Source organism: Gymnoscopelus microlampas (genome assembly GCF_963454915.1).
Source record: "Gymnoscopelus microlampas genome assembly, chromosome: 21".
Lineage (NCBI taxonomy): Eukaryota > Metazoa > Chordata > Actinopteri > Myctophiformes > Myctophidae > Gymnoscopelus > Gymnoscopelus microlampas.
This window is the reverse complement of record NC_139958.1, coordinates 38,797,138-38,822,773: the sequence shown is the minus strand read 5'-3', so window position 1 is coordinate 38,822,773 and position 25,636 is coordinate 38,797,138. Positions and strand designations below refer to the sequence as shown.

Here is a 25,636-nt window from a genome sequence, read left to right as displayed (position 1 = left end):
AATAATAATCTAAATCTACAAAGTAACTAGTAACTAAAGCTGTCATATATTTGTAGTAGCCTACAAATGACATGATGTAGTGGAGTAGAAGTATAAAGTATTGAAAAATGTAAGTACAGTACTTGAGTAAATGGTTATTTCCCACCACTTCCTCCCTCCAAGTAAATGGATACTGGTGGGGTCTTTAGTTCTGATCCCATACGTCCCTGTGTGTATTTCATTATGTCTGAGCTAAACCTCAACGTTCAAAGTTTATTGTCACATTCAGGGTTGGATTGCTGGGGGAGGGGCATAGGAGGGGTGGAGTCTGTGCCTTTGTATTTGCTATCCCATGTTGAGTTCTAATATATGTTTTATACAGTATGTCCAGTCGGTGTGCACTGGCATTTCTGGCCACATCCCGGCACCTAGACCAATGCTTCCCAAACTGGGGGTCGGGACCCAGGGGGGTCCCCAAATCATTTAGGGGGGGTCCCCAGATGATTAGCTTAATGTGCAACATTCTTTTCTCACTCGACAGTAAGCAAACCAACATACAGTATAAGTGTATACAGGGTATCTGCACATTTCCAAAGTGACAATTTAAGGACTTTTAAGACCTTATTAATACATATAAAATCAAAAAATCTAAATAAATCGGGCATTTACTATGTCAAAAGTAACCAACATTAACAAACTACAAAAAAATTGTCAAATATTGTCCCAATTATTAAATGTTACCTAAGAAAAAGTTACCCAGAATCGATCATCACTGCTCCTTCTCTGACCATGAGGCAGATTGCACTAATCCTGGCGGCCCCAGACTCTCCCACTACTCCTGTTTGCAGTACTCATACCTGTCCAAGAGCAATCAATGACACATGAATCACACAGTGGTGTAAAGTACCACTTTCAAATCTTTTGAAAATAGCAGATCTACAAGCTCACAATGCGTCGCATCGCGACGCATTGTGAGCTTGTACATCGGCTATTTTCAAATGGCCGAAATGTTTATAGGGCTGAAGTGGGTAATGTATGTTTTTAAAAAAAAAAAATTGTTGTGGAGCAAAAGTACAATATTTGTCTCTGAGATGTAGTGGAGTAGAAGTAAAAGTACTGAGAATTTGATGTACTTCAGTAAAGTAAAAATACCTCAAAATTGTACTTAAGTACAGTACTTGAGTACATGTACTTAGTTACTTTACACCACTGGCCTATATATTTAGGTTTAGGAGATATCTTTTGGAAAATCAAGCTGGTGTGTGCATGCATGAATATAGTTCAGCACAGTATGTACATACTCTTGTCCAGCTTGTCACAATACGAGATGATCAACTGTAACAAGATGTGTGAACTACTACTGTTTGAGCGTGCATGTATATGCATGTGTGTTATCTGCACATACAGTACGTAGATCCTTAGATAGCTAGCTCTACATGTCATTTGGATAAGCCTGTGTTCAGACAGGAGCCAACTCCACCCATGGGCAATCATGTATGCCTACTGATGGCTGGAACCGGTGCAAGTTAAAAGAGATGGGGTCTATAAACAGTTTGGGGCGTAGGTCCACATATATATATATATATATATATATATATATATATATATATATATATATATATATATATATATATATATATATATACATGCATGGACAATTTACTATCATTTTCACAAGAGCACAGTTAGCCACTTAAATGTACACATATGCCCAGTGCCCACCTGTTTATTATGCAAGGGATGCGCCTCGGTGGTTAATCGCCCTGTCGGGCTTTAAATTTCAATAATGACTACCTCCCCATGCATTATCCCGCTTATTACACGGCTACTTAATAAATACATAAATACATTTACCCAAAAGTAACAACAAAACGAAGTATTTCCTTGCTTACGGCAATGAAAGTATTCCATAAGTATTGGGCTGGGCGGACAAGTTCGCCTCGCAGAAACAAATGACGAAATGGAAAAAAACTCGCCCCAAAACACACTCGCCCCCCATTCTATTTACTGCCGATTTGCCTGTAATACTGCCGGATTTGCCCCGGGGCGACTGTGTTTTGGGGCGAGCGTTTTGGTATTCCCCCGTTGTTGTGCCACGATAAATAAGGAAGCGCAGTGGATCAAATAGAATGACTTCTCGGTTATTGCATCGTCTATTTCTCACTTCAAATGTTTTCAAAAACATTCTTGAGAGCAACGTTTAGTTGTAAATGACATTGTTTGTTTGTTTACATGGCTGTCATGTTGGATAAAGCATATAACCAAGCAGCACAGGTTGACATGAGCAGGTGTTCTGAGTCTCTGATTACACAGCGGTCCGTTATAGAGCTCATCGGTCATTATCCAGAAATAATGACCGATGACTGACCAATCAGAATCGAGCATTCAACCAAGCCGTGTAATAAGATTACATACAGTACAGTGCTGTACTCACTCCAACTTGGATCAGTGACGGCTGATCCACCCATAGTTAATTCATTACTCTGGATTTCAATAACTAGAGGTTCGGGCGTCACATCTAGAGATCTGTCCGCTTTGCGGCCCTCACAACTACGTTGCACCAGTGATCCAACTGATATGGCCATATAAGGAGATATCTGTCAGTCCTTGTCCCGTTTATGGCCATATATGCAGAGTGATTTGTTAGGGCCTGATGCCATGATGACACTTTGAGGTTAGACAACACAGTCCATATTTGGCCGTAGCTGCATTGGACAAATATTGTTATGGCAGATCATGGTGACATGAGCGTGACAATGTGGTTCGTCCGCCCATCCTCCCCTAAGGAAATTTTATTATAGGAAGATATGTGAAAATGTTGGGCCTTAAATGTAGTGTAATTAAGGGGGGGACCCTCATTTGTAAAGGAAATGTACAAATGACATCTAAAAATCTAAAAGAAATAGCGGACAGTGTTGTCAAGGGCCCACTGTACTGTTACCCAAACCAGCCACCTATTGCAACGGTGAAATGGCAGTATAAATGATGTGTGGGGGCGCCTGTCATAAAAAAAAGTTTGGGAATCCCTGCCGTAGACAGTAGACACACACAGACAGAGACACACACCACATTAGGCATGGGGCGAGCCCAGGCAATCGCAAGACGGGCGGGGGTGGGACATGGAGCGCGAGAGATAGCGAAAAACAAATTGTTGAAATAAGGATTGAACATGTTTAATGGCAACGGCGATTAGCGCCGATCAACACACGTTTCTAATGCAGCTCAGAGTGAAAAGATCAGCCGGCCAGGGTGACGGCTTGTGTTGTATAAGCGGAACACTCGCCCCAAAACGCGCTCGCCCCCATTTCTTTCCGCAGCCCCGTGGTTCTTGTATTCTTGCATTTGTTTTGGTTCAAATCAAAAATGACAGATGCTTTCCCTGTTTTAATGGGTTAAGAAATAGTTAGCTCAAAGCACCGCAGGCTGAGGAAATAGCTTCTGCACGGTAACAATAGGGTGCTGTCTGCGCTCAAACAAGCTGGTGGCTAGTAGAACAGCTTTCTAACACTGATGTTAACCCTTTGATGCCTGTGGCCTGGAGGCATGCATACAGTACAAACACACTGTCATGTTTAACAGCACAGATGACGCACCGATTGCAACGTTAATATTCTATTTATACTTGGCTATAAACCATGATGGAAAGTAACTAATTATATTAGTAACTAATTTACTTTACTTTTTCTGGTAATTCTTTCTCGTACTTTAGTATTTCCAAAACATTTGAATCGTGTTTTTACTTCTTAACATATGGCCCAAATGTAAAGAAGGAGAAGTAAGAATAAATAAATAAAGAAAACAAATTCTTCCCAATATACTTCAGTAAAAGTGGAAAGTATGTTGCATTAAAACTACTCTTACAAGTACAGTGTATTCATCAAGTTACATCATCAATTTGGGAACGCATATACTGCGTCATTTTTAGCTATAACTGATTGTTTCATACTTTGGGCTATTAAAAATAGCAGATATACAAGCTCATAGCACCCGAGCTTGTAGATCTGCTATTTTCTGAAAGATCTTGAAAATGTGTTTTATATTTGATGTGTTTTTTTTGTGTTTTTATGTGTTTTTTAAAGTGAAAATGTTTTACTCAAATATTTGCCTCTGGGTATTCTACAAATTTCTATAATATCAGTGGTTCTCAAACGTTTTTCATGTCAAGGACCACCAAAAATGTATTGTATTATTTGTCAGTGGACCCCCCCCCATCCCAAAATATTTTGTTAAGAAAGTTAAGAATGTATATATATATTCAAAGATTTGAGTTAAGAATGTATATATATATTCAAAGATTTGCACACATTTTCAAGATTTTCTAGCCAAAGAAATCTAAAAATGATACGGAATACGTTCCTGGTTTGACTGGGTTAAGTAAATGTAAGTGAGTACATGTAACTAACTACTCCCCACCTGACGTGGCAGACCTCCTCAGGGTGGTAGAGAGCTTGTGATCTAAACAGGAGGAACTCATGATCACAACACAAGATCATCAGCTGTTTAGCGGTGACCGAGGTCCTCTACTTGGAACAACCAGAGAAAAAGAATGAAAGAAAGAAAAAAACACTTCAGGCGTTTGGCCCCATCCTACCTGAAAGCCCCCGTACAATTTGCAATTTTACAATTTTAGTAAAAGTATCAATACTGCAATGTAGAAATACTCTGTAACAAGTAAAAGGCCTGTGTTCAGAATGTTACTTGAGTAAAAGTACAAAAGTATTGGCATCAAAATATACTTAAAGGACCAAAAGTAAAAGTACTAAAATGTTTGAAAATAGACGATCTACAAGCTCACAACGCGTTGCGTCGCAAAACGTATTCAAAAGATCTTTAGAACACCTTAGAGCTGTTGTGTGGAAATAAGAAAAAAGTCCTCCCCCCTTCTGTGTTGCCTAGGATAATTGATTGAGGTCATGTGATCAGTCCTTGACCTCAATCAATTATCCAGTTCTAGGCAACATAGAGGGGGGGGGTGGGACTTTTTTCTTATTTCCACACAACAGCTCTAAGGTGTATTAAAGACATAGTTCAATGTTGAAAATGAGTGGTCTTCCCCTTTAAGTACAGTACTTGAGTAAATGTTAGCTATATTACCTAGTTACTATCCCAGCACTGCGTATGACGGTAAACATTGACCCTAGCAGTTCAAGTTGGTCCCAGAACATGCAGATTACAGTCAGTGTGGTGTTGGTTCCGGCCTACACGTCATAATGGCAGTTCCCTCAGATGAAATTCCCAGTGTGACGAATATTTGGCCCACAAGGGCTCTCTGTGTGACGGTGAAAATAACTCTGATACACAACAGCTGTTCTGGAGAGAGAGAGAGAGAGAGAGAGAGCTTTATTTGGTCTGTTTGTCTCATGGTTTGAGCTGCGGAGGAGGCAGTTTGTACGCAGGGTAAACAGTCATTTTTATAGCCGCACTGTTAGGCTACCTATTTATCCTCCTGATGTAAGTCAGTAGGTTCATTTTTCGGTGATAACACAGTGGTGGAAAGTAACTAAGTGCATCAGTGCCCATACCCTAGGTGTGGTTGGCGAAAGGGCCTTTCTGTGTGGAGTTTGCATGTTCTCCCCGTGTTCCCTAGGGTAGGTACCCTCACAAAAAACATGCAGTAATCCTGGTCTCTATACTGCCTCCCCCTGGTCAGCCGGGGCGCCTGATGGAGGGGAAAGGAACAGGTTGGAATAACGTGTTCCTTCCACACGCTACGTCCTACCGGGGAAACTCCCCCCTGTGAGGTGATAAGAAGTGGCCTGCTAACTCCTCATGCGTTGAAGGAAGCGTGAGCTGAGTTCGGGGCTCTCCCCAGGCTGGCAGAGGGAGAGTAGAGCCCAGGATTAAATGCTTAGGCAATTGGCACTGGGTGGAAAAAAAAATATATATATATTAAAAAAAGCAAGTGATATTATTTTTATCAAAATAAGTGTTAAATAGCTCTATATTCTGATAGTACTCATTGCTCTAGAGAGTGTTTGTTTGGTTACAGAGGTAACCCTGTGACTGTCTCTCTAGCTCTTTAGTAAACAGAAGAAAAATAAATCAGGCCGGGATACCAATTTAATCCAATCAGGAGAGGGAACTCATACAGGGTACATGATGAACAGGTGAAATTGAAGTTATGAAAAAAATTGGTGTCTTGGCCTGAGAATGTATTTCCTGTTCATTAAAGAGCCTGAGAGACGGGGAGACTCTTGTTACGGAACAGACACTCCAGTCTATAGCAATGTGTCTGTTCAGTTTGTTCAGTAATGACAATATACAGTAGAGCTTTAGCTTTAACGATAACGTTTTTGTTTTTACCATACTTTGAATACAGGATTCATACAGTACAAAATCAGAGTACTTCTTCCATGACTAACAGCGGAGTAATGAAAGGTCTCTGGGGGTGTATTTAAACCCTCGTATACTGTGTGTTTTTTTCATTGCCAGGGGAGAGTGGTGACTTTAGTTCACGTGTTTCTCTGGAAGATGAAAGACCCTAAAAAAAACCCTCAAATAAACAGGCAGTGAGCTGAATTGAGGGGTTCCTAAAGTTGACCACAGTTAAAGGGGCACGTGACGAAAACCGTACGTACTGTATCATCCGCAGCTTTCCGAGTGCTGCTTTGACACCGTGGGTAAAATGAATGTACCGTGTATGCATTGGTGTAAAGTAACTAATTACATTTACTTAAGTGCTGTACTTATAAGTACAATTTTGACGTATTTTTACTTTACTTGAGTATTTCCAGTTTTCATTACTTTTACTTCTACTCCAGTACATCTCAGAGGCAAATATAGTACTTTTACTCCACTACAATTATTTGTCAACTTTAGTTACAAGTTACTTTGCAGATATAAATTATGATTTTATGAAACATACAGCACTTTAGCCCTATTTTATACATACTGTTCTGGTCAAACAGAGTCAGGGTGCTGATATTGTGCATGTTGGCCCACTGGAAACACTCTGCTACACCAGTGGGTCTAAAGTTGGGGTCCAGGGACCCTCATGGGCTTCCAAATAGCCCCTTACGGGTGTGTAACTCTGAGAGCGTACAAATGGAACCAAATGGACCCGTAAGGGTCCATTTGGTTCCATTTGTACGCTCTCAGAGATATGGGGGTCGTGGAAACCACTGTGCTAGACTAAATGGAACAGAGCCTTCATTAGTATCATTGGTAACACCTGTGAAGGAAGTGATAATATGGCTGCTGTGCATAGAGCCTATTGTTGCTTAGTTTGCACGACACCCTATTTTTTTTCTACGGCAAAGTAGTCCATAAATGTTCGGGGGAGAAAAAAAACATACAAAAAAGTTGAAACACGAAAATATACAAGGTTTCTGCCCCCGATAGCAACCATATGTTGCTGACGTGCTTTGAAGTCCGTGGTCACCATCAGCGCTGAGGTGATTGGTGACCGTGTGCACAGCCGCCCGTCAAAGCTCTGAAAGCGCGTGTGACAGATGCAGATGTGTGAGCAGATGTTATAGAATAAACAGTAAACATTGTGGTGTTTAGGTTTGGATGGTTATGTGGGCTACAGAGATCTATCCTTCATCAGAGCAAAGCATATACAGCAAGAAATGACAGCGAGGCCGATTCTACCAAATGTCTTCTAAATCCTGACAGTTTTCTGAAAAACGTATGTTGCTATATCAGTGGTGCTCAAACCTTTTTCATGTCAAGGGCCCCCAAAATGATGTGTATTTGGCTGCGGACCCCTATCTGAAAATATTTTGTTCCAGGGACCCCCAGAAGCCAAGATTTGAGTTAAAATGTTTGCTTTAAAAAAAAAATATATATATATATATATATATATAGTCCCCAGATGATTAGCTTAACCCATTTTGAGCGGGAACCCCTATTTGTAACTATACCTTTCAGGACAGTATATAGCAACATACATGTTTTGTCATTTTTGAATACATATTTGAATTTTTTCAGAAAACTTTTAGAAGGCGTTTTTAGAATCGGCCTCAGGTCTAAATGGGTTAATGTGCAACATTGTTTTATCGCTCAACAGTAAACAGACCAACATACAGTATAAGTGTATACAGGGTATCTGCAAGGTTATAATAGTTTTGGATTATTCATTATAGTTTCATTTTAGTTCGTTTTGACAATAGTTTTTCTAATTCAGTTAGTTTCAATACGTTTTAGTTTAGTTTGTATTAGTTTTAGTTTTTTTCATACGTTGGGTTATTTGTCAGGTGCAGGATTCAAAAGGGTCAGAGTAAGTATTGTGTAATGAAAACTCAACAAAAGATACCATTTAAAATATATATATTGTATATCAATATTGTATTGTGAAGTATGGTGCACTGCAATGCATACAGTAAATGTATTGTCTGCTTATTTATGTTCAAATATAAAAAATGTAAATAGGACATTCCCTATTCTTTTCATATATTTTGTTCATCTTACTTCTGACATTCACTCCTACCCCACAAGGCAAAGAGATTATCTTAATTTACCTTTTTTCGTACTTCTAAACATCAATATTTCATCAAATTTAGAGGCCCTCAGTTGTGGAGCTCTCTAGATGCATCAATTAAGTCATCACTATCCTTCCCAATTTTTAAGAAACATCCATAGATTTAGTCATCTTTACAATTATTGTTATTATTTTTTTGTCTTTTTCTTATTTTGTGCAGTTCGTGCACCGCTGTTCCCCTTGTATTATTTTGTATTGTTCTTATTGATCTTTTAATCCTTTTTTTTTTTAATGAAAGGATTCCAAATAAGCCTGCCGGCTTCCTCCTTTCCTCACACAGCAACTTGTTTTCTTTGATATGTATTGTTTCTATTTTTTTTTTTTATAACAATTTGCTAAATCAGGGGTCTTCAACAGGGGGTCCGGGACCCCTAGGGGGTCCTCAGAGTTACTACAGGGGGTCCGCCAAATCTTTGTGTGATATGATTATTTTTTTTTACCTTAACCACTTGAACCCTAGCATCCCTTTTCTGAGGAGAACTTTTGCCAAAAATAGCAGATCTACAAGCTCACAACGCAAGGCGTTGTGAGCTTTTTTTTTCTTTTGCAAAAAAAAAAAAAAAATCTTCCGTTGTGTCTCTCTCTCTCTCTCTCTCTCTCTCTCTCTCTGCAGCGTGCGAGGCCAGCCGCTGGGGCCCGCACTGCAGCAGCCGGTGCCAGTGTCAGAACGGCGCCCTGTGCAACCCCATCACGGGAGCGTGCATCTGCGCGCCGGGCTACCGGGGCTGGCGCTGCGAGGACCGCTGCGAAGCCGCCACCTACGGACACGCGTGCCAGCAGAGCTGCCAGTGCCACAACGGCGCCACGTGCCACCACGTCACGGGAGAGTGCAAGTGCCCCGCGGGATACACCGGAGTCTTGTGAGTCTTGGGGGGGAATTTGTACAGTAGGGGGCGCCACTTTTTTTTTTTTTTTTTTTGAACGGTTTATTATCCCCGTTTCAATCCGGGAACGCATCTGTGTCATTTTTAGATTTGAGCTATCACCATTATCTTATACTTTGGCTATTCAAAAATAGCAGATCTACAAGCTCATGATGAGCTCGTAGATCTGCTATGTTTGAAAAGCCAAACAAATCTATGTTTCTATCTATCCGCAAGTTTCCTAGGGCATGGTGGGCATCACTTCCTGTCGTTTTGATCAGGTATCATTTATCAAATCGACAGGAAGTGATGCCCACCATGTCCTAGGAAACTTGCGGATAGAAATCTATAGATTTGTGCAAATCTTTGAATATATACTTTTTTTAAAGCAAACATTTGTAATTCAAATCTTTGCTTCTGGAGGTCCCTGGAACAAAATATTTTACAAATGTTAGCTTTAGAAAATATAGATTCAAAGATTTGCACACATTTTCACGATTCTTCAAAAATAGCAGATCCACAAGCTCATAGCGTGGCACTCGGTGCCGCGCTATGAGCTTGTAGATCTGTTAATTTTGAATAGCCAAAGAAATCTAAAAGATGGGTGCCAAATACATATCGTCTTTGTCGATTACCTTTCAGGATTCAATTTTGAAAACAGCAAAAGTAGCAGATCTACAAGCTCGAAAAGCAGCGCTTTTGCAGATCTGCTACTTTTTATACTTTTGTGTGATGCTATTAGTATGATCAAGTAGGGCGTTAATTTACAAAAAAAATACAAAAAAGTTAGAATATCGAGATAAGAGGCTGCCTGACAGCAACGATGTCAATTTGGGTGGTAATTGACTGTGAAAAATGAAAGAGACAAAAGAGAAGAGCTGCTCTAAGGTCACAGGGCTTGGTGATAATGAGAGGTATGTTTGTGTTTTTGGTTGTTTGTTAGCTGTGAGGACCTGTGTCCTCCGGGGAAGCACGGGCCGCAGTGTGAGCAACGCTGTCCCTGTCAGAACGGAGGTGTGTGTCACCATGTCACCGGAGAGTGTTCCTGTCCTGCTGGATGGATGGTACACGCACATACACACGCACACACGCACACGCGTGCACACACACAGACACACACACACACACACACTTTCCTAAAGCCAGAGGTGGAAAGTACATTCACTCAAGGCCACATTGTGTTTCATTACACTTTGATGTGTTATCCTGGGTTTAAGTTATACTTCTATACCTTTTACCAAAATCTAATCAAATCAAGTATTGACAATTTTCAGTACTTTATACTTCTACTCCACTACATCTCAGAGGCAAATATTGTACTTTTGACTCTACTACAATTATTTAGTTAGTTACTTTGTAGATGTTGATTATTAATACAAAACATACCCTATTTATACTTTGGCTATTTTCCAAAGATTTTTATGCATTTTGCAAACTTGAAATGGGACATTCTGAGTTTAAAACTATTTATTTTAGTTTTTACTAATATGACTTTCCTCTTCTATTCCGGATTTGAACCCAGTTTCCAGAGCATGTGCTGACATTTTTACCATTTAGCTAATAGGGCCAGCCTGCTTGCTACATTGAATCTTGACCATCAGGTAAAAATTCATGTCAGATTCAGACCTTTGACACAATGTAAATGTCTCAATAGAAGAGCAGGGAGACAAAAGTTATGCAAGTTATAATGTATGGGGAGGTGGTCATTATTGAAATTTAAAGCCCGACAGGGTGATTATATTGCGGAGGTGGATAATCACCCTGAAGGGCTTTAAATTTCAATAATTATCCAGCTTATGATGATTGACCAATCAGAATCAAGCATTCAACCAAGCCGTGTAATGCATTTTTTAACATATACTCTACCATACAGATTGGACAAAATTATATTTTATTCATTAAAGCAAATGAACAAATAAAGTAAATTAAATCTAAAAACTTGTGAACTGTCCCTTTTCCCTTGTTTTTCCCCTTTTGCTTGTGTTGTAGGGTACAGTGTGTGGGCAGCCGTGTCCGGAGGGCCGTTTCGGTTGGAACTGTTCCCAGGAGTGCCAGTGTCACAACGAGGCCGTGTGCAACCTTTCCACCGGATGGTGCCAATGCAGGCCCGGGTACACCGGAGAACGGTACGGGATTTGGGATTCAAATGTACAATACATGTACAATACAGGTCTTTTGTCTGTTTGGAGGTATAGTCGACATTTGAGTCCATTAAGACCGGGGAACGCATCTGTGTCATTTTAAGATTTCTTTGGGATATTAAAAAATAGCAGATATACAAGCTCGAGTGCCGCGCTACAAGCTTATAGATCTGCTATTCTTTTGAAAAATCGTGAAAATGTGCAAATCTTTGAATATATGTTTTTCAAGATTTGAGTTAAAAATGTTGTTTATAAAAATATATGTATTCAAAGATTTGCACAAAATGTTCAAGATTTTTCAAAAAATAATAATGGGTTAACCCATTAAGACCTGAGGCCTGGGCGCTCGGGTAGTGCAAGGGCACTGGTAAAGTCCCTGGAGGTCGTGGGTTCGAATCCACCGTGGTGCATCCAGCTTTGTCGGACGTCTATGCGAACACAATTGGCCCGTGTTCGGGGGAGGGAAGCCGGGCGGGGGAGGGTGATGTTGGTCATTGCATGTACTGTACTCCTACGGAATGGGGCGGCACCTGTCAGCGGGGAGTGTTGGGTGGGAGGAGTATAGGCCGAAGGCCCTACGTCCTCCCGGTGGGGGCTCCTCACTGGCAGGTGAGTCAGTAGGATACAACAGCAGTGACAACACAGAAATGTGTGTGGGGAGGACTCAATTGGCATGTCGGCTAAAACTCTTAGGATTTGGAACAGTGGTTCTCAAAATTAGCAGATATACAAGCTCACAGCTTCGTATTTTTTAGGTTAACACAGATCTTCTCTTCTGGGGGGGTCCCTGGCACAAAACATTTTCAGATGGGTGGTCCGCGGCCAAATACATATCATTTTGGGGGTCCTTGGCACGAAAAAGTTTGAAAATGTTTTGAACTCATTACTGGAATAATAATTAAAAACAATCTAGGAAACAAAAAAAAGGGCGTACATACCGTACTTGCGACCCATAAAAATTGGTCCGCGACCCACATATGGGTCCCGACCCACCGTTTGGGAATCTGTTTGGATCTTTTTTTTTTCTTTCTCTTTCTCACAAATCTCACAATTCACAACTTTGACATTGTCTCATTCTCAAAGAGTTCGCAGCGGGCCTTGCCCACACCGTTTTACCAGTTCAAACCCCAGAGTGCACCCATTCACGGCCCCGGCATCCATATAATTAGCAGTATCAGAGAGCCCTGCACCGTATACTTAGACTGAAATAACCCTGCCAGGCCTTTTTCATGACTAAATAATGGTCTGAGGGTAGCCAGGCTTCAGGCCCACCACCGCACCACTCTCTCTCTCTCTCTCCCTCTCTGTGTATGTGTGTGTGTGTGTGTGTGTGTGTGTGTGTGTGTGTGTGTGTGTGTGTGTGTGTGTGTGTGTGCGTGTGCGTGTGCGCACGCTCGCGCGTCTGTCTTGTATTACTTCACTTGTGAGGGCTAAGTAAGTGAGGGCCAAAGGTCCCCACCAGTATAGTAGAATCAGAAATAGACATTTTGAGGACAATTTTCCTTTATCCTCGCAAGAGAAATGGTTGTTTTATGGTAAAAAAAAAGAGTTAAGCTCACGTTCGCTTTAAATAAATATATGTATTCAAAGATTTGAAGAAGTTTTCACGATTTTTCAAAAATAGCAGATCTACAAGCTCATAGCGCGGCACTCGAGCTTGTAGATCTGCTATTTTTTAATAGCCAAAGAGATTAACTAAATATTCGTGCGCTTAACTATTAAATATAAATATTCAGGGTTAGGATAAGACATTTAAAGGTTAGGTTTAGCGGTTGGAGTTTTATGCCTGATTTATGCTTAGTCGCGCGCCAGTGTCACGCATCCCAAAAAATAGCCAGTCTGCAAGCTCACAACACATTGCGGCATGCCTCGTTGTGAGCTTGTAGATCAGCAGTTTTGTTTAGCTGTTTTCGGCTATTTTCGACCCTCGTCCTAAAATGTTTTCCTCAGAAGTATAGCAATACGTGTGCGTGTGTGTGTGTGTGTGTGTGTGTGTGTGTGTGTGTGTGCGTGTGTGTGCGTGCGCGCGTGCGTGCGTGCGTGCGTGCGTGCGTGCGTGCGTGCGTGAGTGTGTGTGTGTGGGCCACACCCTGGACCCGTTCGGAACCTTTTAACACAAAACCGTGGACAGTGTTCATGGGCGGGTCGGTGTGTGTGAGGGAGTTTTGTGAGTGTGTTAGTGTGTGTGTGCCTATTTTACCGAGGCATATTAACCACATGAAACCTAGTGTCCTTATTTCTGGGGCAAACGTTCTTTGCGGAAATAGCCACGTTTGTGAGCTTGTAGATCGGCTATTTCTTTGCCGAAGAGATGTTGGTGTGCAGAGAAATACGGACCTGGTCGTTGCTGTCATGTGAGAACTATAGCATGTCTAAAACCGTTACAGGAAATGGAAAAAAAGAACCTGTGTTCCAATGGATCCAATGTAGTTATTATTTAGTCACAAGAGGGACCTATTTTCACCAGTGGTGGGGAAAAAAAGTACTCAATTGCCTTACTTAAGTAAAAGTATCAATGCTGCAATGTAGAAATACTCTGTTACAAGTAAAAGTCCGGAATTCAAAATTTACTTGAGTAAAAGTATTGGCATCAAAATGTACTTTTTGTATGAAAAGTAAAAGTGCTCATTACATTACATTACAGTCATTTAGCAGACGCTTTTATCCAAAGCGACTTACAATATGCAAAATGTCCCATTAAAAATGTTCAAATTCATACAAATATTTTGGAAATAGCAGATCTTGATGTTTCCACCCGACAGAGCCGTTATACTATCCTTCAAATCATCAGCATGTCATTTATTTTTCAAACCAACCTCAAGTGTGCATAAATAAGTTGGTTTTGTGCTTGTCAGTAGGATATATACAGTAATTAACTCAAAGATAACGGGGCCATTCATTTTTCAAATGGTTTGTTTTTGCAGAGCTTGATTTGCATCAACACAAACGACACCTTCTGCTCACAGCCAGTGGTGGAAAAAGTATTCAAATGTGTTACTCAAGTAAAAGTATCAATACTGCAACGTAGAAATACTCTGTTACAAGTAAAAGTCCGGAATTCAAAATTTACTTGAGTTAAAGTGCAAAAGTATTGGCATGAAAATGTACTTAAAGTACCAAAAGTAGAAAGTATTCATTATGTAGAATGTCCCATTTCATATGTGTGTTCAAATGTAGAAAGTTTGTTTAAAAGTCTTTTGAAAATAGCAGATCTACAAGCTCACAATGCGTCGCATCGCAAGTTCGCAACACATTGCTGTTTTTGTTTTTACATTTTTGAAAGGTCTTGAAAGTGTTTTTTTTAACACAAATCTTCTCCTCTGGGGGGGTCCTTGGCACAAAACCTTTTCAGATGGGGGTCTTGCGGCCAAATACAATTTGGCGCTCCTTGACACAAAAGAGTTTGAGAACCACTGCTCTAATCTACATGACAGTGATTTAATGTCTTTAAAGGTTTCATTACATGCTGGTTTACAAAACATTAAAAGTCTCTATCATGGTCCTTCAAACGTGTATTAAAAGGTTTTTAACTGAAAAATCCACTCCAGTGAGCCATGGCAGGGTTTTTTCTCTCTGTGTTCTGAGGCCTTTTCGCCTGCAAAGGAGAAGGATCGGGGAATGGAGGGGCGGGGAGGAGAAGGGGCGGGATTGATGGACTGTGACATCAAAGTCCATGGGCAAATCACAGCACTTTTCTGAGCCTAATTATTCAGAAAACCCCAGACCGCAGAAAATCTACTGAATGTTTTTTGGAGTGTAATTGAGGTCAAACTCAAAAATAAAATATAGCTGCAAGCAGCGATAATACGGGGCCAGTGAATAGAGAGAGAGAGAGACATGGAAACGGAATAGATTGAAGAGAGAGAGAGTGACATGGAAACAATAGATTGATGAGAGAGAGAGATGGAAACATAATGGTTTGATTGGACATCTCAACCTACTGCCATTAACAGGATTCGAACTCTCAACCTTCAGACTAATAGGCTGCAACACTACCTATAGTGCTATAGCTTTGTCCAGGCTGATATTGTCTGTTGAAGATCATAAACTCTTGCCTTCTTTCATGAACCAAGCCCCTGTTTCACTAACACTAAGATCACTCGTTCACAAGCCATTTACCAATGAAGAAATTGTACATCTCCTCAGAACCAAAACTAATGAAAGTAGCCGATCTACAAGCTCACAAACCATGAAAAGTTGTGAGATTGTAGATCAGCTATTTTCAGAATGAAGTATGTCATACGTAAAAAACGTACTCTCAAATAAGCATTTCAGGTTATCTTTACCATTTGCACATGTATTCATTGATACAGTCATGTTGTTTGCAATTCAACTTAAATTAAGTCTACATCAAGTGAGGCTTGAACTGGCGACCTTGAGATTGTGAGGCATTCATTTAAGGGAGACGCCATTGGCCCAACAGACAAGTAACTGTGAAAAAGGAGATCACACAGATGATACAGTTTCACGCAAATAGCTGAAAAATCCTGGGTTTAAGTGTTTTTCAAACTGCTCAAAATTGCGGACAATCTAAGGGCGGAGCTTAATGGTCAAATCGATACGTGTGTTCCTCATGAGTCAAGGCACATGTGTAAGCAAGTTTCACGACTTTCGGCCAAACGAGGCATGACTTATGCCTGTTTAAAGTCTGCATTTTCAAAAAATTGCTATAGCGCCCCCTTTTGGCCAATTGGAGTAAGATTGGTTTCAGTGATATTTGGAATGACCCTGTACATTTCTGCAAAGTTTCAAAGAAATGTGAGTCTGCATGTATGTTTTAGGCACAGATGAATAATTTTCATAAAACTGTAATAGTTAAAATCTATCTCCTCCTGGGATTTTTGAGCAATCTGCACGAAACGTTTACCACTTGAACTTTTGACCTCTGCCTACAAAAATTTCCAACGGATTTTCCATAAGTGAAAAAATGCAGAAGTTAGGAGCCAATGACTGTTTTTCATATAATTCAAAATGGTGGGAGATCTAAAGGTCAGAGGTCAAAAGTCAGACCACGAAAGTTGTCGGGCATGAAGAGACGCATGTGTGTATCGAAGTTTCATGGTTGTAGGTCAAACAGGGCATGAGTTGTACCTGTTCAAAGTTGGCACTTTCAATTGAGTGCTATAGCGCCACCCTTTGACGAATGAGTGTGAGAATTATTTCTTGGTAGTTTTTCATGAGCATCTACCATATGGCCGAGTTTCGTAAAAAGCGTATGCACGGTTAAGCCAGAACTGGCAAAAACAAGTATTTTTTAAACTGCTCAAAATTGCGGAAAATCTAAGGGCGGAGCTTAATGGTCAAATCGATACGTGTGTTCCTCATGAGTCAAGGCACATGTGTAAGCAAGTTTCACGACTTTCGGCCAAACGAGGCATGACTTATGCCTGTTTAAAGTCTGCCTTTTCAAAAAATTGCTATAGCGCCCCCTTTTGGCCAATTGGAGTAAGATTGGTTTCAGTGATATTTGGAATGACCCTGTACATTTCTGCAAAGTTTCAAAGAAATGTGAGTCTGCATGTATGTTTTAGGCACAGATGAATAATTTTCTTTAAACTGTAATAGTTAAAATCTATCTCCTCCTGGGATTTTTGAGCAATCTGCACGAAACGTTTAGCACTTGAACCTTGGACCACTGCCTACAAAAATTTCCAACGGATTTTCCATAAGTGAAAAAATGCAGAAGTTAGGAGCCAATGACTGTTTTTCATATAATTCAAAATGGTGGGAGATCTAAAGGTCAGAGGTCAAAAGTCAGAGGGTGAAAGTTGTTCAGCATGAGGAGACGCATATGTGTATCCAAGTTTCATGGCTGTAGGTCAAACAGGGCATGAGTTGTACCTGGTCAAAGTTGGCATTTTCAATTGAGTGCTATAGCGCCACCTTTGGACGAAAGATTGTGAGAATTATTTTTTGATCGTTTTTCATGACCATCTACCATATGGCCGAGTTTCGTAAAAAGCGACAGCGCGGTTCAGCCAGAACTGCGAAAAGTGGCAGAAGAAGAAGAAGAAGTGACAGAATACTGCCAATAACAATACGTGTACAGAGCAGAGCTCTGTCCCCGTAAAAAGACATTTGATGTCACGAAACGTTTAATACCTGTGTTTTCCATTGTTAAATGGTACAGGTGTCAGGAGGAGTGTCCGGTCGGGACGTACGGCGTCGGCTGTGCCCAGAAGTGTGGCTGTAAGAACGGCGCCAAGTGCTACCACGTCAGCGGAACCTGTGTGTGTGAGTCGGGCTACACGGGGGACATGTGCGAGGTGCGCATCTGTCCCCACGGACGCTACGGGTTCAAGTGTGACAAGAAGTGTCCCTGCTACGCTCCCAACACACGCAGGTACAGTATACTGTCATGGAATTCAGGCAATAGGAGTCGGAGGCCATATTCTATGGTGGTTAGATGGCTATGCTTTAACCCATTAACACATTCAAACCAGGAACACATCTGTGTAACCACTTTATCCATATTTTATACGTTGCCTATTCAAAAACAGCAGGTATACAAGCTCATAGTGCGGCACCGAGTGCCGCACTATGAGCTTGTAGATCTGCTATTTTTCTTTTTTGAAAAATCGTGGAAATTGTGTGCAGATCTTTGAATATATATATATATGTTTTAAAGCGAACGCTTTTTTACTCTGTGCTTCTGGGGGTCCCTGGAACAACATATTTTGAGATGGGGGTCCATGGCCAAATACATATAATTTTGGGGGGTCCTTGACATGGAAAGAAAATTGAGAACCACTGATATTATAGCAACGTACGTTTTTTTTTTAATGTTAGAAGAAATTTGTAGAACCCCCCAGAAGCAAAGATTTTATTTAAAAAATGTTTGCCTTAAAAAAATATATATAATTCAAAGATTTGCACAAATTTGCACAATCTTTCAAAAATAGCAGATCTACAAGCTCATAGCGCGCTAAGCTGTTTGTACAGAAACCTTGTATGTCCAAAACCGTTCTTTTATGGGGACCCCCTGTGGTTCTCAAAGTGAGGTCTGGGGACCTCACTTTCCCCCCTTAAGGACCCCACCCCTAGCAAACTGCGTTGTGAGCTTGTAGAAGATTTTGACAACAATACATATCTCTTAAGTCTTTTCAGACGGTGGTCCGCGGGCCATGAAAATGTTTTTTTTACGAACACTGTGGCTGTTGTTTCGTGATGCGTTAGACCAGTGGTTCTCAAAGTGGGGTCCGGGGACCCCCAGGGGTCCTTGAGGGCGTTCCAGCGGGGGATCCCCCAGCAAACTGCCTTGTGAGCTTAGATGTAGATCTGCTACAGTTACAGTATGTTCGAAAGATTTTTGACAACAACACGTATCTCTTATGGCATGGGTCTTCAGCAGGGGGTCCGGGACCCCTAGGGGGTCCTCAGAGTTACTACAGGGGGGACGCCAAATCTTTGTGTGATATGATTTTTTTCTTTTACGTTAACCACTTGAACCCTGGCATCCCTTTTCTGAGGGGAACTGTAGCCAAAAATAGCCGATCTACAAGCTCACAACACCTCACAGCACGAGGCGTTGTGAGCTTGTAGATCGGCTATTTTTCTGAAACACAATTTCATACTATATAGAGGGGGTCCCTGCTTCATCTCTCTCTCTCTCTCAGCTAGGGGGTCCTTGGCCTGAAAAAAAAAAAAAAAAAACGTTGAAGACCCCTGTCTTACGAGGGTCCCTGGCCAAAATACATATCAATTTGAGGGGTTTCATTGACATGGCAAAAAGTTTTGACAACCAGCGTCTTTAGACTGCGTGGCTGTTGTTTCATGTCTGTTAGAGCGCGGGGCAGTTAACCATGGCACACAGTGAAGCCATTGTCTGGGCCCTTGGCCGGCCATCAGAGAGACGACAGCTGTGAACAGCTGCCCACCAACCAGCCAGTAGTGTGTAAAGTAACTAAGTACTATGTACTCAAGTGCTGCACTCAAGTACAATTTTGAGGTACTTTTACTTTACCGGAATATTTCCAATTTTCAATGCTTTTACTTCTACGCCACTACATATCAGAGGCAAATATTGTACTTTTTTACTCCACTACAATCATTTGAAAACTTTAGTTACTATAGTTTGTAGATTTTGATTGTTATTACAAAACATGCATTAACCACTTCAGCCCTATATACATTTCGGCCAATTGAATGTTTGAGAAACACTGATTAAAACAACATTAGGAAACAAGCCCAAAATAAGCAACTACCGGTACTCTTTAGAAACAAGCCCAAAATAAGCAACTATAGAAACAAGCCCAAAATAAGCAACTACTCTTTAGAAACAAGCCCAAAATAAGCAACTACTCTTTACAAACAAGCTAAAAAAAACACAACTACCAATATTTACAAGCAACTTTACAGAAAAACAAGCCCAAAGTCGCTTATAATAAGCGGACATGGCTGATGACCCTGATCCTCGGCACCTGTGTTGTTGACCCGGAGCCCTATACGAGAAACATGTCTGTCTGTGATTCATTCATATGGCACTGACGATGGTCTTGTAACCGAAACGTTTGTCCTTACGCTTTGCGCCAGGAGCGCTTTAGGGTTGTACAACATTTTTGAATACTTTTTTTAAGTCATTTGAAGACATTTTAAGTCATCCTTAAAATGTTTTACCTTATACTTTGGTCTATTTTTGTCTATTTGGTCTGTGTCTCAGAGGAGGGCTGTGAAGAGTTCAGAAACCTGCCTGCCAGTGACATCATCGGTAGGCAGGTTTGGTAATTTCAAACAGGATTTCAACCTTTTATTTTAATTATTTATTAACCCATTTAGACCTGAGGCCGATTCTAAAAACGTCTTCTAAATCCTGACCTAAGTTTTCAAAAATTGCAAAAATATAAATTGCTATATAGCAACAGGAACCCGAAATGGAGTTCCCGTCCTGAAAGGTATAGTTACAAATAGGGTTCCCGCCCAAAATGGTTTAATGCAAGAGCATAGATACAGAAGCCATTGCTCTTGCATTAATACAAATAATAAGGCTTTGTCGTTTGATGGTGTCAAAGGGACCCGTATGGGTCTGTAACTCTGAGGGTGGACAAATGGAACCAGCCATGTTCACCACTGCGACAGACTATAAATTAAGCATTATGTTAAGTGTCCCCCCTTAACTTGACACTGTCACCTCTTGTCCCCCAGCTGCCACCCGATGTCGGGGGAGTGCGCGTGTCGGGCGGGCTGGTCGGGCCTGTACTGCAACGAGACGTGCGCGCCGGGATTCTTCGGCGTGTCGTGCCAACAAGTGTGTCACTGCCAGAACGGCGCTGACTGCCACAGTGTCACCGGAGAGTGCATCTGTGCTCCCGGGTTCAAGGTATGCATGTTGTACATTCATTCTATACATCTGTAGGAATGTGAGTATTTTATTTTTAAAGGCACATTCCCAGTGGTGAAGTGTAGTAACTTGAGTACATTTACTCAAGTGCTGGACTTAAGGGACATTTCACTTTCAAAACTATTTTGGGTCATTTTTTCGTCTACTCAGGCTTTTGTGAGCCCCCCAGACAGTTTTTAAGTTGCTAGATTCAGTATTTAGATATTTGATATTCATTTTACTATACAAACCCATTGTAACTTCAAACTCCCTTTTTAACAGGTTAGATTCATCAAAAACACCCGTCCTTGGTTCTGGTGACTCATCCTGCCCTCCTAATACGTGAGGGGGCCGTGTTTTTTCGATGACTTTATTTATTTTTTTTAAATTTGTTTTAATTGTATTCAATGTTTTTCATTTTCCAAAAGAAATATTAAAAATACATGAAAAAAGTGATTGAGAAAACACGGTCTCCTCACGTATTAGAGAGACAATATCAGTCACCAGAACCAAGGACGGGTGTTTCCGTTGAATCTAACATGGTTAAAATGGAGTTTGAAGTTACAATGGGTTTGTATAGGGCGTGTCTGATAAAATGAATATCAAATATCTAAATATTGAATCAAGCAACAAAAACTGTCCGGGGGGCTCACAAAAGCCTGAGTAGACGATACAATGGCCCACTTTTTTTAGCGGTGCCAACCGCTCTATATCTGACTTTGTCTGTGTGTCCGTGTGTCCGGGTGTCCGTGTGTCTGTCCGGGTGTGTGTCTGTCCCATAAACAAATATTGATGACAACATCAATACGGGGCTCATCAAAGGCACCGCTTCCTTCACACAGGGTGTGATTTTTACTTTATATTCGATGAGAGTTACTAGAGGTTCAGGTGGATGTAGAGTTCAGGCCGCTGTGCCGCCCTCACACCTACATCACACTGACGATCCGACTGATATGCCCAAATATGGACATCTCTGTCTCTGTCTTTGTCCCTTTTATGCCCATATATGGAGATCCTTGATGTCATCAGTATATGAACCTATATGGGCATAAACGGGACAAGGACTGACAGATACAGTCCTTGTCCCTTTTATGCCCATATATGGGGATCCATGATTTCATCACTATATACCCATATAGTATGGGCATGCCCCTTTTGTGCCCAAATATGAAGCTGACTGATTTGTCAACTGATTTGTTTGTGCCTGATGCCATGATGACACTTTGAGGTAAGACAGCATACTCCATATATGGGGATTTGGGGATTAGTCTACATTTTTGGACAACCGCTGATCCAGATCATCTAGATGTGGAACAGCGGAGATACATGGGGGGGGGACACAAACAGACTCACACACACACACACACACAGACACACGCAGACATCTGTGTAATCTATAGGCTTCAATGACAATCCCGACGCGACGACCCCCCGTCACCATGACTCAGACTTAAAACCATAGTTTCCACTGCAGCTACACCCAAATATGGGTCATCATACTCAAACAAATCATATAAGGATCCTTATACATTTTCAAATGAATAAGGATCCACATAAATGTGGGTACAACTAACTTAGAACTCCCGTCGTTATGGTTACTACTGTGATTCGGTCGTGTAGGCGTTGTCCAGAACCGCTGATCTGACCATAGGTCATGCACATATATGAGACCACCTGACGTCAAACTCTACGCACGTGCCCAACGTCAAGTCCTTCAGGTTAGACGGTTGTCAAGAAACGCCAATCTGACCTATAGGCCTATATATGGGCATGGTCATGCACAGATGACTTCAGGGATCTCCATATATATTGGAATAAAAGGAATAAGGACTGACAGAAACAGACATCTCCATATATGGGCATAAAAAGGACACAGACAGATGGGTACAACGGGTACTCGACAAAGCCACTATGACTCAAGACATAATGGTCGGATCGGCTGAAGACATTTCACTCTGTCCATATTTGTTGATTTTTGGTTGCTATGGTTACCTGATACTGTTGACCAGAGTACTGACTGTTCTGATGTCACGGATCCCCATATTTGGGTCAGACTGACATCATAGTGACATAGCTATGATGTGAGCGTCAGCAGCAGAGCTTAATACGGGACCACGCAAGAGCGTTGTGGCAGTGGCATGAAGATAAAGATTGTAATAGTGGGAGATGAAGCCTGTGGGAAGACCTGTCTATGCAAGGACAACTTCCCAGACCCAGAGGTCTATGTGCCTACAATTTACGAGAGCGAAGTCGCTAACATTGAAGTGGATGGCAAACCGGTTCAACTAGCGTTTTGGGATACAGGCGGTAATGAAGACTTAGACAGACTGCGTCCTCTTTGTTACTCACATGCTGATGTCATTCTCATGTGCTTCTCCATTGATGACCCGGACAGTCTTGAGAACATCCTGGAGAAGTGGGCCCCTGAAATCAGATTCTACTGCCCTGATGCTCCCATTGTCTTGGTAGGAAATAAAATGGACCTGCGCAATGATGAGCACACCCGTAGGAAGCTGGTCAAGGCGAAGCGAGAACCTGTGAAACCAGAGGAGGGCCGTAAGATGGCAAACGGGATTGGTGCCTTTGCGTACATGGAGTGCTCTGAAAAAACAAAGGATGGTGTGAGGGACGTTTTTGAGATAGCCACCAGGGCTGCACTACAGGCCCGGCAGAGGAAGAAAATAAAGAAGAGATGTAAATGTCTTCTAATGTAAATGGCAGCACATGGGACAACTTAATGCATGGATCAAAGGGAAAAAATCAAAGATTATAGGTCAAATTCCCCAAGACACCCACACAGAGGTTTATACTACAGGTGCAGAACTTTGCTTTTTTGTGTTAAAGGGATAGTTCACCCAAAAAAATGTCTTATTTTCCATCAATTACACACCCCGTGAAGCCTTGAATGGACCCTTCGCTAAGCCCCACCCACTCCACTCTGTGACTGGTGGTGCGAAGTTAGTCACACCCAGGCCTGGCAGCGCCTGGCAATCTCTGCTTCTCACCCATTGACTTGCATGTTAAATGATGGCTTCTCCCCTTAAAAATAATCGATCATTTCAGGAGCAAGAGCTTCAAAATCTCTTCTAAATCTAGTCAACAAGGCCTGCAGTAGGCTATGCACTGGAGAAATGTGCATGACATTATTTCAATAAACTAAAAACATGGGAAATGTTAGAGGGAGTAATAGCCATGGATACACGACGGTCGACTGTCACGACCGTCATGGATGAACTTCAACCTGGTGTTTGCACTTTCTCCATTTATGGCCTGTACATCTACATAAACGTTCATATTTCAAATATAAAGTGCTTATCCCATGGCCACGGATGTTACATGTATATAGGGGCTCTCAGAAGTACCTGTATCATCCGTATTGTTCAATAAAAAGCATTTTAATCTGATCAGTGGCCATTCTCTCCATTGCTTTCCCTATCGGTTTGTAGGTGTATTGCACTCAAATACATTATGAGACTAGAAAATGTGCTCCTCGGAGCACAGGTCTCCGCCAGTACTGTTCCTGATTAATCCTGTCTTACCTATTTATATTACATAATATTGTCACGTGTCACTTGGCCAATGTTAGCTTGGCTGAGATGGACACACACACGGAGGGTAAAACTCTCCTGGCAGAGACAAAAAATCACACCCCATTCATATTTAGAAACAACAGTGGTCATCACAGTGATGGAAGCTCACTTCAAAAAATATAAATGATTTTTTGAAGTGCGTGGTGATATTTATAGGTTTTTATTTCATCATGCGTCTCGCTAGCCAATCAAAGCATTGGTGACAACATATTGTCACGTGTCACGTGAAGCTTGACCAATGTTAGCTTGGCTGAGGCGGACACACACACGGACGGACGGAGATGAAAACATACTCTCCACCATACTGGCGGAGACAAAAATGGCCATTGATCGGATTAAAATGCTTTTCATTGAACAATACAGAATATACGGGTACTTTTGAGAGTCCCGTGCATAATTGTAACATCCGTGGCCATGGGGTAAACACTTTATATTTAAAATCTGAACGTTTATATAGATGTACGGACCGTAAATGGAGACACCAAGTGCAAACACCATGTACCGCAGGGACTGCAGTAGCAGTTAATAAATAGACGAACAAATGAATTAATATACTTTAATGTGCGGAATCCGAAACAGGCAGCGCTGTTATTCTGAATTGTGTTACGATTACGGTGATTAGTAGCCTATTATTGACACCACCTGGGCGAGTGAGTCGTGTAACTTTCCCGACTTTAAGCTGTGTATGTGTTCAACAACACAGCCATGCAGCCTTGCAGTTTAAGTGCAGATTTCAGCTTGGGAAAAGCAGCCTCCAACGGGTTTGGGTACGTGGTTCATAGTCACCATTACGTTATCGTGGTATTCCTATTCTTGCCATTATTATGTTGCAAATGATCGTGTGTGTGCGGGCGATATAACATTGACAGCTTATGGCAGGTGACGAAAGCTTGCCAGACCTATGCCAGACTAACAACGGTTGCTAAGCTGGCATTGGACAATCGCTTGGTGGGGTTTAGCGAAGGGTCCATTCTTGGAGATTTTTTGTTTTTTGTCGCATTCCTAAGCCAATAATTTCATGACCGGCGGAAAGATGCTAATGTATCCGGTAGGAGACTCAAAGTTGACACTTTGAGTCTCCTACCGGAGCCGCCGCCAGTCATCAAATTATTGGCTTAGGAATGCGTTAAAAACTAAAACATCCCCATGAATTCAAGTCTCCTTGGTGTGAGTAATCGATAGAAAAAAAGTATTTTTGGGGTGAACTATCCCTTTAAGCTTAATAAACACAAAACAAATGTTTTTTGTCAGTATTCATTTATACT

The 25,636-nt window shown here is 41.4% G+C and overlaps 2 protein-coding genes across 3 annotated transcripts in view; both read left to right on the top strand.

The window, feature by feature from the left end:
- Positions 1 to 25,636, top strand: part of megf10 (multiple EGF-like-domains 10) — a 75,932-nt gene that overhangs the window by 4,142 nt on the left and 46,154 nt on the right. For both annotated transcript variants that reach the window (XM_084046021.1, XM_084046020.1), the window contains exons 3-7: positions 9,075 to 9,321; positions 10,268 to 10,388; positions 11,314 to 11,450; positions 17,596 to 17,808; positions 20,607 to 20,781. In XM_084046021.1, the coding sequence (XP_083902147.1) occupies positions 9,075 to 9,321; positions 10,268 to 10,388; positions 11,314 to 11,450; positions 17,596 to 17,808; positions 20,607 to 20,781 (893 nt within the window). The remainder of the gene's footprint in view (positions 1 to 9,074; positions 9,322 to 10,267; positions 10,389 to 11,313; positions 11,451 to 17,595; positions 17,809 to 20,606; positions 20,782 to 25,636) is intronic.
- On the top strand, positions 22,920 to 23,495 carry LOC311037285 (transforming protein RhoA-like; the record flags this gene model as incomplete). The annotated part of the gene is made up of 1 exon (XM_084046407.1): positions 22,920 to 23,495. The coding sequence occupies one exon, from the start codon at positions 22,920 to 22,922 to the stop codon at positions 23,493 to 23,495; it is 576 nt and encodes a 191-aa protein (XP_083902533.1).